The sequence below is a fragment of the Tympanuchus pallidicinctus genome, unplaced genomic scaffold (genome assembly GCF_026119805.1).
Source record: "Tympanuchus pallidicinctus isolate F22 unplaced genomic scaffold, pur_lepc_1.0 scaffold3, whole genome shotgun sequence".
Lineage (NCBI taxonomy): Eukaryota > Metazoa > Chordata > Aves > Galliformes > Phasianidae > Tympanuchus > Tympanuchus pallidicinctus.
Window position 1 is genome coordinate 44,617,674 of NW_026294747.1, and position 19,224 is coordinate 44,636,897.

The following is a 19,224-nucleotide window of genomic DNA, read 5'->3' on the forward strand; positions in this document are numbered from 1 at the left end:
CTTGATTCCATTGCAACAAGTGAACTTGCTCAGTCTAATTCAATTTTACTGATTTCTTTTTCTTGGCTTGTTTTTTTGAAATAATACTCAGAGCAGTTTCTGAATTGCCAGCTGAAGTCTGAGGCAGGAGTAGTTTTCCCGACTGTGTTGGGTACTTTGTTTTCATAAGGACTTTAAACAGTGGTTGAGACAGCATGTGTTTCAGTTGTTTTTTCATTCCTTTCAGCATCTTTTGCTTCTGGCTTTCTTCTTGCTCACTCATTTTTTTTCCTTTGGGAAGAAAATCAGAGACAATGTTATAACACAAAGAACTTACACTGGCCTGTTTCATCAGCCTCTTGCAGTGTTAGGGGCAGATACTAATCTAATCTTACTAAGATCACTGAGCTCCAATGTAGTCTTCCAGTCACGTATGACATTTCTGGTCTCCTAGGTTGTTCACCAACAAAACAAGGTCAAGAAGAAACTTCACTACTGAGGTTTCCAGGTTATCATTCTGCTAAAGCATCCACTTGGCTCTCAAGCCAGAACAGACTTGCAGGAACAAAAGGAAAGGAGACTTCTAGCTCTAGCAGAAGCTTCCTCTGTACTTAACAGCATAAAAGCAAGGGCACAAAAGAGAATCAAAGTTGTCAACAGGATCAGCAGCCTAAACTGCAGAACAAACAAAATCAAGGTTATCTGTAACATAAATTGAAGGGACGTTAATAAAGGCTTTGTAACACTGAGAGAAATCTTTTTTAAGGGAGGCATGACTGAGACTTGAATTTGTCTCCAACATGCTATGCAAGAAATAGAGACTGAATAACTGGCAAGATTCTGGGTGGCAATTACAAAGTGTTTCACTCAAGAGTCACAAGTAATTTGAATTAGATAGGCTGTTTTGAAATTCATCTCAAAGTACAGAATATTTGGATTGTGTCAAAACAGTGTTAATTACACGAATACTCCTAAAAAATTCAGATAGAGCTGTTGTACTGCCAGGCTCCTGACCCACTGCCAGACTATAAATGGAGGGAGCAATAAGCAGTAGATAAACAGCTGCTACTTTGACACATAGGGAAAGGACTCAAACAGCACACATCACATTGTTAGATTATCCCAAGACAGTTACTAGAAGTTAAACAGTTCTTTTCCTGAGCTGTGTAGACTTGGCTGCGAATTTCCACAATTGTCACACCTCTCTTCCCCACTGACTGCAGCACTACCTACTATACAGTCATTCTGAAAACACCAGCAATACTGCATACTAAATAGTGACACTCTTGCCTCTCCTTATGCCCTGCAAGGTTTAACAGCTTCTGTGCCATAGTCACGCTCCTGCACGCTAGCACTACAGTTGTAACTGATTATTCCCACTACAAGGTTTTCTACTTGCCCATAAAAAGGTCATCATCGAGATCAACTTCAAGAGCCTCTGCAGCCTGCTGGAGCCAAGAGTCATGTTGCTTTGCTCGACCATTGAAAAATTCTGCCTTCTCAATCTGCCGTGCCAAATTCACCCGCTCCTGCAACAAAGATGCATTTCAAGTATTCTAATCAAGTTTAAACACGGGGTACTCTTGCAAAATCAATGTCTGAGAGTGTGCATTACAATGCACCTGAAATGTCAGTCTTGCAGTTCTGTACTGCTGTTCTAGTAGACACCTTACATAATACAGATGTCATCATTTGCTGAAGTGATACCAGGTATCTGTGATTGAAGAAGATGGCTTCTTCAGATGTCCATGATGGAATTGGACTCCTAAAACATTTCAACTGCTAAACATCTAAATGTTAGTTCCTCGTTTTTATATCAGAGACATTAGGAACAAATCATAATTCAGATACCAACCAGAATTTTTTTTAAGTAACCAGAAACATTTCTAATATCTACTGTACAACTGCTAGGATTTACAAAACATCCTGTGAGTGACAGAATGACTAAGTGTTCCTTAAAACAGTCAACAGGCTGAAAAATAATGATACCTTTTTCTGACAAGTTTCAGTGGCAGCTGAGGCCTCACAGCATAGGAAAGGTTTAGGAAAAGCAGACAGCTCAATACTTTAGCTAAGAAGAGACTGACAAAGACCTGTTCTAGTCTATTCCCAACACAAAGACTTTAAAGAACTCAACAGAGCCATCCTAGCTTTTCAGTAAAAAAAATACATCCATACCCTGTATTGTTTTTGGGAATCCAGTAATAAGCAGCTCTATGTAACAAGTAAGAAAGAATGTAAGTGACGTTTACATCTGGACACCTTTCTTGGGCTAGTTATTGAGGACAAACCACAAATATTGGTGAAAAAAAGACAAGTGTGATTAACCTCATTTTCAAATCCAGGTCCTGAAGAGTAAATGTCATCTGAAACTTGAAAAGAACATGATTTGCAATGCAGTAATGTAAATAAGCAAGCAGTTACTTAGGATGCAAAGAGATTTTTTTTTCTTTACCTTAATAGCAGTCATATACTTTGTTTCAACTGGGAAAAGTGGCAGCTCTTCGCTCTTCTCCAAGGTTTTATAAATTTTCTTAAAATTGATCAAGTCATCAGGCCCAATCAACAACAGGCTAAGGCCTTCATTGGCAGCTCGTGCTGTTCTACCACTTCTGTGTACGTACAACTCAGAAGTACGAGGGACCTGCAAAAATTCAGACAAATCAGTCATGAAGCTGGTCACAGGAGGTTAGCAACAGTTTGTCATACTTTGACCATTTCTGGTCAAATCTGACTTTTGTCAGATAGTTTCAGATCTTATGATAAATTGCTTTCTATATACCCCTGGTACATGGCATGTAACACAGCTAAAGCAAGAAAGATGTTGTCTAGACACAATTTGTGTTTCCTGGTCTAGTACTCCTCCTGGTATAACCTCTTATGTGCCTTCTAGCCCTCTGCCATTTCATTTGGAAAGCAGGAAAAAAACTGCGACTCACAAAAATTACAGGGCTGAGCCATGTGACACTTTTTTTTATCTTGAAGTTGAGCAAAAAGCAAGGAGAATCTTGTATGTTAAGTCATTTCTTATATATGATCACATATTCATGAAGTATTACATATCACTGACAGTCACTGTAGCAACAGTACAAAGTATTTCAAGATAGTTAAATTAAAGATGATGAAATCCCTGTACTCTTAACACAGGACTAAGAATCACAGCTTTATAGTTTTGGGGCTGCTATCAAAAAAGCTTACTTCAAAACCGAAATAGTAAAAGTAAAAACATCAAAGATATTTAACCTGGTAGTGGATGACATGCTGCACATTGGGAATATCAAGACCACGAGCCGCAACATCTGTTGTCAGGAGGACACAGCTGAGGAAGTGATAACATTTAATGAACATAAAACTGAAGAGTAAACCATCTGCTAAGAAACATAAAATACATGATCCAGAATTCTACGACAGCAATTTAAGAAACAAATTCGTACTATCTCATCTGCTGGAACTATACTATGCATTTGCCACTACAGGAAAACAATATCAAATATTACCTCACAGGCAGTCTTGAAGTAGCAAAAATAATGCAAATGTTACCTTCAATGGGTTCATTCTGTTTCCAATAGTGAAATTCCCTACTTTGCTGGATCCTGCTTTCCTGTGCTTTTATTCTTTCCCAATTCATAGCAGCTAGCACAAATCACTATTCAACAAAAAAAATCCGACTACGTGATAGGGGGGTAAAAGCTCTCCTTCAGTACATTTTTCAGTGCTCTGCCCATGTTGTGTTTAGAAGTATAATTAGTTTAATATGATCATACCATTAATGATACAGTTGGTCCTTTGGCAGGACAGAAAGACTATTACGTTTCACTAATAATGTGATTACTAGAAGAAATCACATTATTATTAACATTAAAGATTTAATTAACACTTTGGGGGCTGAAGTACCAAGCTGCACTCAAATAACTAAACTGAAAAGTAGAAATTTGAAGTGGCTAATTCTTTCTGATAATTTTTCCCTCACTCTTAGAAATGGAGGGCTTCTCTCAAAGTTATTCTTTTACATAGGGTCTGTTGCACAGACAGAAGTCTGCTTAGGGTATGGAACAACCTGTTTAAAAACAATAAATACATCACCCAGCAGCTGAAAAGAGTTAACTTTAGACTGCAGGAATTTGTTAAGATTTTATAGCATCTGACTGCATGCTCTATGACTCCAAGGATCAAAGCAGAAATAAATAGAAAATTCTGTGGCATACATTCTGCAGGCAGCTGTTATAGATGGTTTCACAGATTTCCCCTTGCCGTGAAAATCAGTGTACTCTGAAAATGCTCAGTCTGCCTCTGCCAAGGCATATTATATTTTGCAAAGGGATACTGCAGATCTGTCATGACAATGCAATCTCTTTTCTCCTGTCCAAGTCTGCTACCAAGGTACAATTTCCAGTATTATCAGCCAGCTGGTTTACTGAAACACTGAGTCCACCAACCTGACTCTCAAAGGCTAATCTAAAGCCAGAAGGAACTAAAGATTCTTAAAGTGCCAAGTTAGGCAAACCGGGGTAAATTGGATCACCTTCTTTCATCACATTGCTCTAGGTTACCTTGACCCTCAAGAAACTAACTCACCTAGACAAATCTGAAGCCTAAGCCAAAAAAACTGTTTTATTTTTTGATGCTTTGTGAGATGGAGGTGCTGCAGAGCCAAGGCTGAAGGCCAGAGCAGGATGGTTACAAAAGCATACGACTAAGAATGGGGCAAGTAGCAGATCCTTCAGCAATAATGATCTGACAGGTTGCAGAGTAATTCAGACTCCAAAGTGACTCCCTGATTCACTCCTCTTCTAACAGAGCTGTTTCTGTCTATTCCCCCGTGTTCTTTACACAATTTCTTTTTCTTTTCTAGTAGAACATAGAAACAACTTACCTCTCACGCTCAGCAAACCTTTCTAAGTTTTTTAACCTTTGCTTCTGGTGCATGTTGGCATGCAAAGGAAGAGGATCACAATTTAAGATTGTGAGGAGAGAACTGAGGCGTTTTATACAGTCTATGCTGTTTGCAAAGACCATAGTTCTTCCTGGATACTGGAGAAGAAAGTAATAAAGGTAATAGTCTTTCTCATTTGTATCACAATGGATTCTGGTCTCCATCAGAGTCTCAACAGTAGCCTCTTTCCTTGTTAAGTCTATCACTTTGGGTTTGCCCTTTATTCCTACTTTTTCCATTAACATTTCAAGTTTGGTCTTCTTGTCTATCTTTTTAGCATTCTTTTTCTGTAAAATTCTTGTGGGAGTCTGATGGACTAATGTCAGAGTGGCAGAAAAAACAAAAGTCTGTCGTTTAGGATTGTATTGTGAATCATTTAAGACTTCTAGCAACTGAGACAGCTCCAAGAAATGACCTCTTTCAACCATTCGGTCTGCCTCATCAATCACAAGGCACCTGTCAAACAGAACACACAGTATAAATAGAGTTGTGTAGATAAATACAAATCTGATATACTTGTAAAGAACGTTTGCTGCTATACATAGGGAAATTTGTGCAAATAAAACCCAAAGGAACTCTAGATGTGCTAGCATAGCTTCAGTTATTCTCACATTTCTTTTAGAAACCTGTTATATCAAAAAGAATAAGTCAAACTTTTTTAACATTTCCTTCTCTTAACATAACCACTGTGCACTGCACTAAAATACTCTGGCAAAGAAATAAGTTACCTTACAAAGCTTAAGTTGCTTCATCAGTTAATCATACAACGCAGTGAAACCCAGATCAGCATTTAGCAGTTAGTTTAAAAGGCAACTCTACCTGAGCTGACGAAGATTTGAGAGATGTGGGTGTCTTTCTTTAATTAGCTCCCACAGACGGCCTGGGGTTGCTATTACAATTTCTGGCTTGCGATTCAGTACACGTTCTTGCTTCTGCGCTGCCATGCCTCCAACTAGAATAGCAGTCTTAATGCCTAGGAGATATAGATAATAGTCTTTGTTTAATTTATCAGCATCTTTACATATATCCACTCACAATAGTCTATATCGCAATTAGCATTGAATTTCTCAGCCAAGAAACTGGGGAAGTTTTATATACCACTGAAAAATTTGATGGCAATGCTGTCAACTTTACAAAGCAATTTTTATTTTAAGAAGATGCCCCAAAATACCCAAACCAAAAACAACATTCCTTTTTCTAGCACATACAGTAACCTTTCTTCTGCACACCAGTCTTCCAAAAGCAACAAGACTCATATATGACCTCCACAGCTGTTAGTTTTGATTAACTGTACTTCAGAATTTTGTCAACTGTACCTACATGAACAAGTCTGCATTAGAAATAATGTGGTCAGAAGGAGCAGGGAGGTGATCATGCCCCTGTACTCAGCACTGCTGAGGCTGCACCTTGAGTACTGTGTTCAGTTTTGGGCCCCTCACTACAAAAAAAGACATTGAGGCCCTGGAGCATGTCCAGAGAAGAGCAAGGAAACTGGTGAGGAGTCTGGAGCACAAGTCTTATGAGGGGTGGCTGAGAGAGCTGGGATTGTTTAGCCCAGAAAAGAGGAGGCTCAGGGGAAACCTTACTGCACTCTATAAGTTCCTGAAGGGAGGTTGTGATGAGGAAGGTTTTGGCCTCTTCTCCCAGGCAACAAACAGGACCTGAGGAAATTACAAGTTGTACCAGAGGAGGTTTAGATTAGACACAAGGAAGAACTTTTTCTCTCAGAGAGTGGTCAGGCATTGGAATGGCTGCCCAGGGAGGTGGTGGAGTCGCCGTCCCTGGTAGTGTTCAAGAGGTGTCTGGATGAGGAGCTGCAAAATTTGATTTAGTGCTTGTGGTAGCAATGGTAATGGCAGGACGGTTGGATTAGATAATCTTGTAGGTCTTTTCCAACCTTTATGATTTTATGATTCTATAAGCATGTTACTGTTAAGAATAACCAGCAGATTCCTCTAAGAATAGGACTGAGAAATGTCTGTCTTGCTAATAACTGCTCATTTATTATGGACTAGTTTTAATAAGAACATCAGTCCCCAATTAATGATTCTCTGGACAGAAACCTCAAATTAGCAAAATTAAGCAATTTTCAGATACATAAGGAGTTTAGCTCTGGAAGTGCATAGCACGCACATGGCTTATTTCCTTCTGCTTCTTCAGAGGATATACCGACCCATGTGGTGAACTCAATGCTTCTGTGCAAGGTTCTTTCAGCATCTGTGCTACCTCACGTCTCTCTTCCCTACTTATTGTATAACTCCATGCTTTTAGGTGAGGATTTGTTCCAAGTTGATTATAGACAAAACAGGCACACATCAAAACTGTTTCTCTCAGGCTACAGCAAACATATAATCTCTTGGGCAGTAGATTTGTGTATACAAATAGTACCACTTTGTCAGAACTGTACTGACAGAAATTGATTGTTTCAGGCTATGAGTTAAAATTAGCCTTGTAATCAGCTGCAGACTGATGAGCACAGCAGGTTGCATAGACACCAAAGGAAGATGTGCTTAAACAGTTCACTGCACCGCATACCCCTTTCAATAAATAATTGTTGCTGTTGGAGAACGGGGGAGTTAATTCCCAATTCTATCTTTAGTACTTCCACATCCTCACTCATTCACTTAACAGATGTGCTAACCTTCGATCAGGAAAAGAAAGAAGCAGGATGAATCTGATTTCATCAGATATGTTACCCAGCAACATGCCTAACTACTGTTGGAGGTAAATCAGATAATCTACCAATCTTCCTTAAAATTTATGGTTTTATTATCATTATCATACACACAGGCACACATGTAGCTGTGGCTGATTATCTAGTACTGATTCTATTTCTACAGCACAAGTCAGTAATTATTTGTACAAAAAAATATTTTAAAGCAGAATGTCTCACACTGTTAACTTCCACATGCATTTCTCTGAAAAATCTTAATGCACCTCTCAAATGTTAGCAACTGGGAACCTTAAGCCTTCAAACACCAAGCCAACTTTATGATGTGGAAGAAAGTACATATAGTGGAAATGCTAAGTCAGGGCTTGAACCAGTGATTGAGCATCTGGTGGGAAGGCAGGGCCAACCCAGGTGAACTCAGGTGCATGCAATGCAGCTGAGTGACCAAAAGGGGTGGAGCCAGGATCTATCCCTTCCCAAACCTCATTTAAGGGTTGGCAGTGGAGAGTATCTTGCTGAAAATCCCTGTCTACTGGAGGCCTTCCAAAGGTAAGCAGATTTTCTTCCTTTGTTTCTGTGTCTACAGCTACTGTATTGGTGCTTGCTTTCATTTGCTGCAGCTTAGGATTGTACCACCCCACTATTATTGCTGCTTTCCATCATGTTATAGCACCATAGCAGTATGTTATGCGTTCTGGCTCAACACCAGTGCCAAGACCCAAACTTGATGTTACCTGGAATAAAACCCTTGAAGTCTACATACCTGTAAACTTTGCAATTGCGTCGATGTGGTGCTTCACTTGCACAGCTAATTCTCTTGTAGGAGTAAGGACCAGTCCTAAAAGAGGTCTCTTTTTATGGAGGCCAACGGTATGTTCTTTGTCACTGGAATCAAATTCAGTGTTTTCCTGCACCTTCACACAGCCTGTTGCAAAAGATGCAACATCTTCATCTCTACTATCTTCAACCTGCTGATGGTTTGGTTCTTCTGCTTCGCCATCATTTTCCCATCTCATTTCATCATGATGCTGAGAGGGCTTTTTAGAAACACTGTAATTTATGCTCGCTGAGCTATTTGATTTTTGCCATTCCAGCACAGAGTGAATCATAGGAATTGCAAATGCAAGCGTTTTGCCACTTCCTAAGAAACAAACAAACAGAGTACAGCAGTCTGACAAAACATGAAGGTTACTTGAAAAGATGAAAAAAGCAAGAGCCAATCACAGGCTGTTCTTAAAACATGCAGCTGTAATGGGCACAAATTCTTCTTCTTGAGAAAATCTGGAACTTGCAACAATTGTAACTTGTCTCCTGTTCTCTGGATACATCCCCTTCAGGTCAATAACAATGTATTTCCTACGGAACAGGTATTTTTCCTACCTCTAGCAGGCCAGGCAGATTCATTTACTATCAAAGTGGTTTCAAAAAGCTGCAGTTATAATCAAGACCTTTTTAAAGAACCGTATGCCTGTAAGGAGAACACTATGCCCTAATCAACAGTTCTGATCTATGCCCTCCCCGTAAAGGAAAACAAATGAGGCCAAGGACAAACTGGAAAGTACTTAATGAATTTGCTTCCACCTTTAATTCACAGTAGCATGTGATTAGCCATTTTCTAAGACTGTATTTTGACATATTCCAGCCTATAACTTCTTGATCTATCACCAGCTCACATTTTTATAGTCAAAACGCACAAATTTGATTTAAAATAGATAAGCCAGTCTAGAGAGAAGGTTGTCAGGAAAAGAAAAACAACAAACAGTGATTGTTACAGATTCTCAACTGTAATTTCCAGGGTTCACTGCACCAAACTATGAGTCACATCCCTGATACGTATTCCTTCCTGAACTATCTACCACTAACAGAGATGTTAGGAGAATCTTGATAACACAGTAACCTCAGCTAAGCTTCTCATAAATGTCAGTTCATTAGTCATAAAAGAAGCATGCAGAGCTAAAGACACGATTACACTATTCCTGGCAGTATGCCGCTGCTGGAGAGCAGCCCCCTGGAAATCTCAATTTCTTGGGCAGCATTTGTCCATATTACAAACCCACAGCTGCCTGCCAAACACAGCAGTGCAATATTTTGTCTATTGAGAGAAAAGCACTCGCGTCAGTACTGCTACCCTGATATTAGTGATCCTGAATCAAATGCAAAGCAATCAGTGTGGGGCTAATGTCAGTGTGGCACCCAAACAGATGATGGCAGTGATAATCTGAACCATTCTGCAGATTCTAGATTCACTCACAAATTAATCACTGCACAGAAAATGTTATCTTCACAATACACAGATCACACACCACAGCCAGATCTGCAAAACCAGAACAGTCTACCTGAGAATATAAACTAATGCACGTCCTCTTTCACGATTTTAGATTCTAAGATTTTATAGATAAAATCTGGTTTCTTAACTCAAAATCTTCACCATAAATACATGATAATGAACAGAACTAGCTTCACTGCAAAAAGAAAGAAATCTTGATTTTTTTTTTTATTATTTTATTTTATTTATTTTTTTTTTTTTATGCCTGATCCCCATAGGGATCCACCACCATATCAAGATCTTGCTATCGTCTCCTATGGTGCTACCAAAAAGTGAAGAACAGTTCTGTCATCAGTGTCCTCCCTCAGGACCAATACAGAGGGAAGCTGCAGGATGTGGGAAAGGAGTGTTTCAGTTCCTCCCATCTGCAACACTTTGACAATTGCTCACATCTCTCAAGTTTCTGCAGGAAAGCTGATAACCCATTGGGCTCTCAGGAGGGAACCAGACTTTTTCTCATAAAAGAGCAAAAGAAACGAGCAAACTAGCTCCAGGTTATGCAACATTAGGACAGTTAGAGCACAGCTGACCACTAACTGTGCTTTCTATTCTGTAGCTAGAGATGAGAGGGATTTGTTTTCCTGCACTGCCAAAATGGCACCTTTTTACAGCACAAAAACACCATTTAATTTTTCAGTTTCATTTTCAAAAACACTCCCTGTGGAGCTTTCCGATCTTATTAAAACCTAATAAGACCAGCTTGCCTCCCAATTAAAATAAAAATGCAAATGACTGCATATCATATTAAATTAGTAACTGTACTCTTATGCTTAAGAACAGTAAATGGCTTTACAAGACAAGCAGTGAAATAAGGCAACTGTAATAGATGAGAACAACATGAAAGAAACCTTTAAGCAACACACCTTGCACGTGTGCTTCCTATTCTTAATTTTTTATGGGGAAAACAATGGGTTGCAATGTAAAAGTAGACAAAACTAAGGTGCAAGCAGCAAAAAAGTTAGCAGCTCAGAGACTTCACAGTATTGTTAGGTAAAACAGAAGCTATAACAATTGGCAAACAAAACTAACAATGGTTACAGAAAAAAGGCACCAGATGGCCATTTGGACATGAAATTGTAGCTCTACAGTTGGTGAATAATGCAATGCTTCAAACACAAGCTAAGAGAAATGCAAGCTGATAACAACTTACAGCCCAAGTCCAAAGGCAGGGCACCTGGTGAGCCTGTTTTGCTTCAATAATGTTATGATATCACAGGCTATACTTACAATGCCTAATGCTCTGCGCATGGTCCTTCCTATTTGCTGCTTCGAGACAGTACTAAATCATACCCAGAGAAGCCTGGTTCTTTGCTTTGCCTTGACACAGAGACATCCATAAAATTGTACTGTTAAAACATGACCCTGTCTGCTTAATTCTGTGCTTTGTAGCATATCACTTTGCAGTTCTTAAAATAAGAGGTAATTTGAGAAATAAAAAAAGAGACTTCTGTCAAAAGCATAAGAACTCATTGGAAATTCAAAGCTTTGCACAGTCTACAAAGCATACCATTAAAATTTCGTAACTGACAAGCATATAATAGTCTATCTTTACAATGAACCACTACTAATTTATCGGACAAGCAGAATCTACAAGCCTTTAAGCTTGTATACAGGAACTGTTAACAAGCTGCATCTGAGGATGGGAAACAGAAACATGTTCTACCAGGCTAACAGATTCATACCTGTTTCTGCAGCACCAAGAACATCCATGTTATCCCTGATGGCAGAAGGCAAACTTAACGCCTGAATAGGAGTTGGAGCACTAAACCCCAGGGAACTCAAGGCCTGCAACACTGGCTGAGGCACAAACAGGTCTTTCCATGCAGACACATCAGCTTTGTGATCAGTTGAGGTAGACAAAACTTCTGTTGTCCAATTTTTTACTTTCTTAGATGTAGTTACTGGCGGAAAAGCATCCTGAGCTTGAGAAGTCTTAACTACCTTCTCTTTCTTTTTCTTTTTCTTTGCAGCATTTTTTGTGCTTGAAGTGCTCTCAGCTATATGCCCACAGTCCCTATGATTTGCCTCTTTGACTATTTCTTCACATCTTTTCTCCTCATCAACTGGCATGTCAACTTCTGTTGCACCAGTATCATTGCTTTTATCTGCTCTGGTTCTCAAATCTTTGCACTTCTTTTTCTTTTTGGGAGGGACAACAGCTTCTTCCTCCTCCTCGCTCCCATCTTCTGAAAGATCCTCAGACTTTCTCTTCTGCTTGTTTCCTTTCCCCACTTTGTCAGAACTTACTAGCTTGTACTCTGTAAGCTCCTCCAAGCACACTACATCTTTAAACTGCTCATCAACAAATAGATTGGGGTCAATTTCCACAGTTTTCCATTTTCCCAATACTTCAATACCCTTTCGCCTCAGTTTAGCAGAAGGCGTAAATCTCCCTCCTCTTCTGAACTTCATTTTTACCTAAAAAGACACTGGGAGGGAATAAAAACAAAACAGGGCATCAGATCAAAAGGATAAGGATTACACTGAGAAAATTAAAAAGAAGTGGAAACACAAAGAATAATTATTTTCCTTTTTAAAAGAACTTATGACTATGAAAAGCCTTGAACATAATTAAAAAAAAAAAACAAACAACTAAAACTTGCTCTTGTTTCAGCACCATAAGTACTGAACATCTTCCTTTTCATCCTCTGCTTTCAATACTTACTTATTCAGAAATATAGGGCCCCATCCATTTGACTTTTTAGAGTTATTGACTTTAGATTTATAAACAGTGAGGAGATTCCCCTCTTAGTCTTCTCCGGGCTAAATAGTCCCACGTATCTTAGCTCCAAGCCCCTCTTATCTCTGTGGCCTTCTGCTGGAGATCCCTGGTATTTTTGGGCTGGGGAGCCTAGAACTGGGCATGGTGCTCCAGATGTGGCCTCACCAGGGCAGAGGAGAGGGGAGAGGATAAAATCACAGAATCCTTAGAGTCGGAACCAACCTTTAAAGGCCATCTAGTCCAACTCCCCTGTACTGGAACACAGACACCCACAACTAGATCAGGTTCCTCAGAGCCCCATCCAGCCTGGCCTTAAATGTCTCTGGGGACAGAGCTTCCATCACCATCTGGTAACCTCGAGCTGCTGGCTCTTCTTAACGTCCCCAGGATGACACTGTCCTTTTTGGCCATACAGGCACACTGCTGGCTCATGATCATCCTCCATTGTCCACCAGGACCCCAGGACCTTCTCAGGGGATCTATGCTTCAGCAGCTCAGCCCCTAACCTGTACTGATTCCTCCTCGCCAGCTACAGGATACGACACTTGCACTTGGTGAAGCTCATCAGAATTAAGAATAACCACAGCGTGCGCACCACGAGAGCTACATGACAAATCACCAATACCGAGCGCCCTAAATCCCGTTTCACATTATATCCGCATGGAAATTAACCCTCTGGCAGCGCCATGCGTGTCTTAGCGGACGGGCAGGCAGAGCCCCGCGGAGCGCTCTCGGAGTCCGGGGGAAGAGACGCAGCCCTGCCCGGAAACCTACCGGGACGCACCGGCACCGGAAACCTATCGCGCACGCCGCCAGGCGCTCCAGCCCCCCTGAGATCAACGCACGACACCCGCAGGAGGCTCGAGGTGCCCCCACCACCCCCTGAGCCCAGCGCTCACCACGATCACGGGGTCAGGGCGTGACCAAGGCTCGGCCTCGGCTGCCGTTAACGCCGCCACCCGCCGCGTGCGCTCCCCGTGGGAGCCGCCATTACAAAGTGACGTCACTGCACAGCGCCCGCCGTGCGCCCAGGGGACGGCGGGAGGTGAAGCGTAGTGCGCGTGCGCTCGTGCGTCCAGCGTGGGCCGGCGGCGCGCTGCCCGCAGCGTAGGGTAGGACCTGTGTGCCGCTACGCATGCACCTCTTTCGTCCTTTACGAGTCCACCGGTAGCTATGGTGCTGTTTGCATAAATTATACTAAAGCATGCATTAGACCGGCTAGTGCAGCCTTGACAAAGGAAGAATGAGAAAATTTGCCTTCCTGCAAATGAAATTTTTCTTTCGAAATACAGTCAGCATCCCCATAGATGATTTCCGTATCGTTGTGTTCACAACAGGTCTCATTCAAGTGAAAATGCACATCTTAAATTTCAACTCCAAAATTAGCAGCTCAGGTTGCATGTCGTTACCGCTTTCAGTAGGAATGTTGTCATTCTGTTTTGCTTATGTGTTGCTGTGTTCTTCATTATTCTCTGTTTTGAGTAGCACTGAGGTGAAGTAATATGATTTGGAGAGCAGCTGCCAGCAGCTGTAGAAGCAAATGTATTGCCAAGGTCACAGCGTGGGCCTTTTTTCCGGTGTGATCAAATGCTGTTTGCAGCTTGTGCTTGGTGAGGGGAGGTGGCATCGCGCATTCTTTACTGTGATCATGGGAGATTTTATTTCTGCTGAAAGATTGGCAGTTGTCCTGAGAGGCTTTATTTTATATGAGACGTGAGGGAGAGAGAGAGAGGAAAAAAAAAAAAAAAAAAGCCACATATTTTGAGGTTGGAAAGACTAGGGCATTAGATTTAGGTGCAATTACAGCAGTGATTACAATTATTTCTTCTCGCTGGTATCTGCAGGTGTTTTTGGTTCTGTGAGAAGATAGGAAAATTGAAAGCTTTTTTCAAAATTTGTTAAGGCCAAGGACAGAAATAAGAACTTTGAATCATTTGAAGGATAGTTTCAGTTCCAGATAATCCTCATTAACGCAGATCTGCTAATTCATAACACAAGGAGTTGCTTCCAATTCACATACTCCTAAGAGCAATTGAAATTTGGTGCTGTGTCCTCATGTTAGGTAGAAGCTGAGTTAAAACCAGTGGGAATCTGCAGGTTCAGGAAGCAGAATTTGATATAGTTAAACTTGTATACCTTATTTATGTATAGTGAACTGGAGATGTTGATGACTGCTGGTGCTAGTGAGCTGGTAGAAACTTTGGAGCTTCCCAGCCAACCTTAATGAGAGGTTTCGGCAGTCTTTATTAAGCATTTCTTCATTCAAAGTATCTTTCTCTCCAGATTGTGTAGATTCAATCTTAGCACTTAAATTTTTCCTAGTTTAGAGTTTTACTGCTTTATTTCTCTTTATTTTACTCTATATGAGCAAAAATAAATTTGCAGAAACAAAAGAAACTGATTACTCTCAAATTTAGATGCAGCTGACTTCTGAATAAAGAGTTAGATAAAATGCGGACAGTAGGATACTTGGTAATTTATCTGTCCTTAAATAGTTTCAGAGTTTGTACCTCTGTCTTGAAGGAAAGATTTAACAGAATAATGACTTGCCAAACTATGTTGAATTATGCCTTTTAATTTAATTATGGATATATCTTTACAGAGCGCAGGAGTTTTTGAGATTTTTTCCCTCAAAAATCTGTTTGTTGGTGAAGCTGATTTCTATGTGCTATTTGTAGACAGAGGGACAGTCCCTAAATCCTAGTTTGAAAGAAGGCAGATTACTATTTATATGAGCACTGAAGTTCAGAATGGTCTGTTTACAAAAGAGGTAGCAACTCCCCTTACTACCATGGTATCAACTTGTTGTATAAGTGGCATTAAGGTTCTAAGTCCTTTTGAAAAGACATAACTGGGGAAACTAAATGTTTGCTTAGTTTTACAGTAACATTAATCTTCCTGAGTACAACCTCAGAGTGACACAGCTTTGGTATTTAGTGACAAGGGTTTCTCTACAAGACATGCACATTTGTTTCATGCAGGAAAGTTAGCTGTTACACAGTTGGTAAATACAGTTCTGTTACTTACAATGCAGAGTGAGCTGTTGATTAAAATGTCAATGAGAAACAAAGCTTCTGCAGATCTGCTTTTCATCTTAGGACTTCTTTAGATCAGCAGTTACATAAATACCAGGAAATTGTTAATTGGAAATAATAGCTAGTATTAGTAACAGTTATGAACCATGCCCCTTTTATATTTGTAAGACTCCTAACAGTTCTCCTAGAGTAGGTCAAGCCAGAGATGTCTTCTACCAGTACCTTTAATTCTGGGATCAGTGATATGGTAGCCAAATTCAGGGCTAGGTACAGCTGAATCTGCATCTGAGCAACTGCTGTAGGTTTTCAGTTAGTAATCAAATCTGTACTGCCTTAGTGTATTTTTTAATTTTTCTCTTTCTCTTACAGGAAGATCAGTAATTAAGCAGGTGCTGAGATAAGTATCTGCTTAACAGCTGGTCTTATTAGCCACTACAGCTTATAAAAGAATGTCACCGTATTGTGATTTATATGGATACTGACCTTATGGCACATTTTGCATGACAAAAATGTAGCCTTTGGCCTGTGGAGTACTTGGAGTCTCTTTTGATTTGCAGGCTGTAGAATCAGATCTTCTGTCTTTTCTGGAATGCCAGATGAGGCTGTTGCCCGGGTCCTGGGGTGGGAATGTAAAATTTTGGTTTTCTTGCACTCAAGGCCTTTGTTTCCATATTTAAAAGTTCTAGAATTTCTTTCTAGAACTGACAAGATCCATTAAGACATAGCACCATAAAAGTAATAGCTCTGAGAGAGAGAATGTGAACTGGAGGAGAATTTTATGTTGGATTTTTCTTTCTGTCTTCTACAGTATTCTGAGTATAAGCAGCTCATTTGCTTATTTACGTGAAGTATTTTTGGTGTAGAATACACTTTGCCAAAGACATAGTGCTTTTTCTTCAGCTGATGGACTCAGAGAAACAGGAGAAGATAATCTCCAGGCATGAGTTTTAAGAGCACTGGCAGATTTGACAGTAGTTACAATAGAAAAACACTTTTTCAAGTACAGATATCAAGGTTAAGATTTTTCTGAGTGACTAAAGAATAGCAGAGGAGTCTTCATTTAAGATGAGGGGAAATATCTGCAGTTGTTGCAAATAAAGTCAGATGCAATAGGTACTTGAGAATGCATTTTGAAGGAAAGAGTAATAAAGGAAATAATGAAGATAAGGAATGAAATAAAATTCTGTACTGCTTAACAAAGTGGAAATGCGAAATTAGGCTGTTGTACTTGACCTCTTATTTTTGAGGGAGGGAAGAAAGGAGGTAGGATAGATTGTTTTCTGGACAGAAAAATATAGTTTATCTAATATATCTGGACACAGTCAAAATATTTTTGTAAGAAAAATGATTAATAACAAGGAAAAGATCAGAATTTTGAGATGGAAAGAATAAGTTAAAGAGGGAATGAAATGCACTTGAGGGAGCACACTGGTGTGTAGATTGATAGATTAACCTATCAGATGTAGGGAGCTTACTTAAGGAGTTAATCTTAAGTCTTGCAGATGAATCTTATTTCATTAATAACTGTGATACAATATTAAATTTGCTGATATCACAATGTTACTAATACAGAAGGGAATTAAATTATCTGCTAGAAAGATTGAACGGACTTGGAGGACCAGAATAATGGAATGGTTTTACTACTGTGAAATGCAGCACCATTCAGCTAAGGCTAATACTCAGAATTTAGACTATTAAGGCAGGAGTTAATTAGTTTTAGATGATTTTGGACCTTGTGTATCTACTGATTACAAGATAACTATGACCTGCCAATGTGGTATGTTTGCTAAACTAATACCTTCTTCACGGAAGGTGTGACTTCTCTGATATTTCACTATGTAATACTAGATATCATTTTGGTCACTGTTGTTCTGGAAAGATGAAGTAAAGCTGCAGCAGATGCAGAGAGGGCTGTAAGGGTGATGAGGTAGATGGAGAACCTACTCTAGAGGTGATGTCTAAGTGCTCAGTTTAATCTAGGGTTTGTGTAGGTGTGAATACAGTCTTTGACTTTCAGGAAAGAATGAATGAATTAAAGTACAGGACAACACTGGCACAAAAAGAAATTCAGTCAACTGGCCAACGGTAATTTTAGGTAGGAAATGTGAAGTTTCTATGGCAACCAGTGAGTAAAGATTACTCGAAGACAAAAACTTGTTAGTTTTAATATAAGATTTGACATATTTATGGCAGATCTTGTTCATGGTTGTCATAGCAAGGAGCTAGACTCACTGGCTTTCTTTGTTAGGAGTGTAATAGTGTCCATCTGGCTCTGAGGTATGGTAACTGATGTGGCTTCACCAGGTCCATGCAAGCAAACTCCTTCACCTCCTAAACTGGCGCACATGCATCCTTCCTGCCTATGGGGAAGTGTTGGGGCTACACTGAGCTCCAGCCTCTGTACCGTGCCCAATATCATTTGATCCATGTTACGACATACTCCAAAGGTGTACAAATACTTCTGGAGATGTTTTCCAGTTCATTGCTCATTAAAAACGGTTGAGAAAATTCCTGATAGAATGTTGTGTAGAACTCTCTGTTGAGGAGCTGATGTCATTGAGATTTTTAACATTATTATTCCTACTTTTAAAATGTAAATAAATTCTGCCTTATGTGTATGAATAATTAGTAAACCTGGGCAAACAAAATAACAACAACAACAAAAACCCTATTCTTTTTTAAAATACAAATAAACTTCATAAAGTAATTTGCTAGTAGATCCTACTCTCACATCAGATATCTTATAAATACCTGTAAAGTATGAGAAGAAAGAGAAATGTCTTTTATTTTGTGTTGTTATTCTGTCTTTGTGCAAGTGCAATTAACTGTTCTTGGACAGTAGCTAGCAGATTAGGCACTGTAGGAGAACATTGCTAGTTGTTAAGGAAAGAGATGGAATGCAGCTTGGTCTGTTACAAACATTAAACATTACATAAAAACAATTTTAAAGATCTTTTCTGTGTACACCCATTTATTTTTTTTTATTATTTGGAAGGCACTATATTATAGGAGAGGATAGGAGAGGCTGCTTTACAGGTGATGACAACACAATGAGTACTTTCCAGTGTTTTCTCTTACACCCCTTTTAATTACATAGCTGTTGAGTTGACCAACCTAGCAAATGAACAATCAGATTTTTTCTGCAAATGGCAATAGGAAAATGAAGCAACAGTTTCTTAGCAACAAAGTGGAAAATATGCTAAATAATATATCTTTTTTTCCTGTTGAGGGTTTGTATGCTATGTTCCATGCGTTGTTCTGAAGCAGACACAGATTTTTGTGTGTGGGTCTTTTAGATGAATGTTCTTACAGATTTGCCTTGGCTTGGAGGTTATCTGATAAACAGCTGTTTGTGCTCACATTCTTACCTGGAGTAAGAATGGAATAGGAAACCTCTCTTTGCAAGGCCAAGACAGTAGATTAAATGTTAAAGCTGCATTTTTGAAGGGTTTGCTGAAAATAAACCAATGAAAACCCCCCAAAACATTCCAGTCAGAGGTTGCTTGTTTGGGAATGGTGAGCTACAGCTGAAGCAGTTCTGGTTGTCTCCTGTTGCTG

The 19,224-nt window shown here is 39.7% G+C and overlaps 1 protein-coding gene across 2 annotated transcripts; it reads right to left on the reverse strand.

Moving 5' to 3' along the window:
* Positions 1-169: 169 nt before the first annotated feature.
* Positions 170-13,652, reverse strand: DDX24 (DEAD-box helicase 24). Of its 2 annotated transcripts, none has more exons than XM_052694434.1 (8): positions 13,531-13,652; positions 11,592-12,338; positions 8,347-8,724; positions 5,732-5,885; positions 4,853-5,368; positions 3,223-3,298; positions 2,435-2,623; positions 170-1,508 (listed from the first exon to the last, which is right to left on the reverse strand). In XM_052694434.1, the coding sequence occupies exons 2-8, from the start codon at positions 12,319-12,321 to the stop codon at positions 1,371-1,373; spliced, it is 2,181 nt and encodes a 726-aa protein (XP_052550394.1). In that variant the 5' UTR covers positions 12,322-12,338; positions 13,531-13,652; the 3' UTR covers positions 170-1,370. The 2 variants fall into 2 exon arrangements, with proteins under 2 accessions (XP_052550394.1, XP_052550395.1); XM_052694435.1 differs by lacking the exon at positions 13,531-13,652 and adding an exon at positions 13,406-13,477.
* Between the last annotated feature and the right edge of the window lie 5,572 nt (positions 13,653-19,224).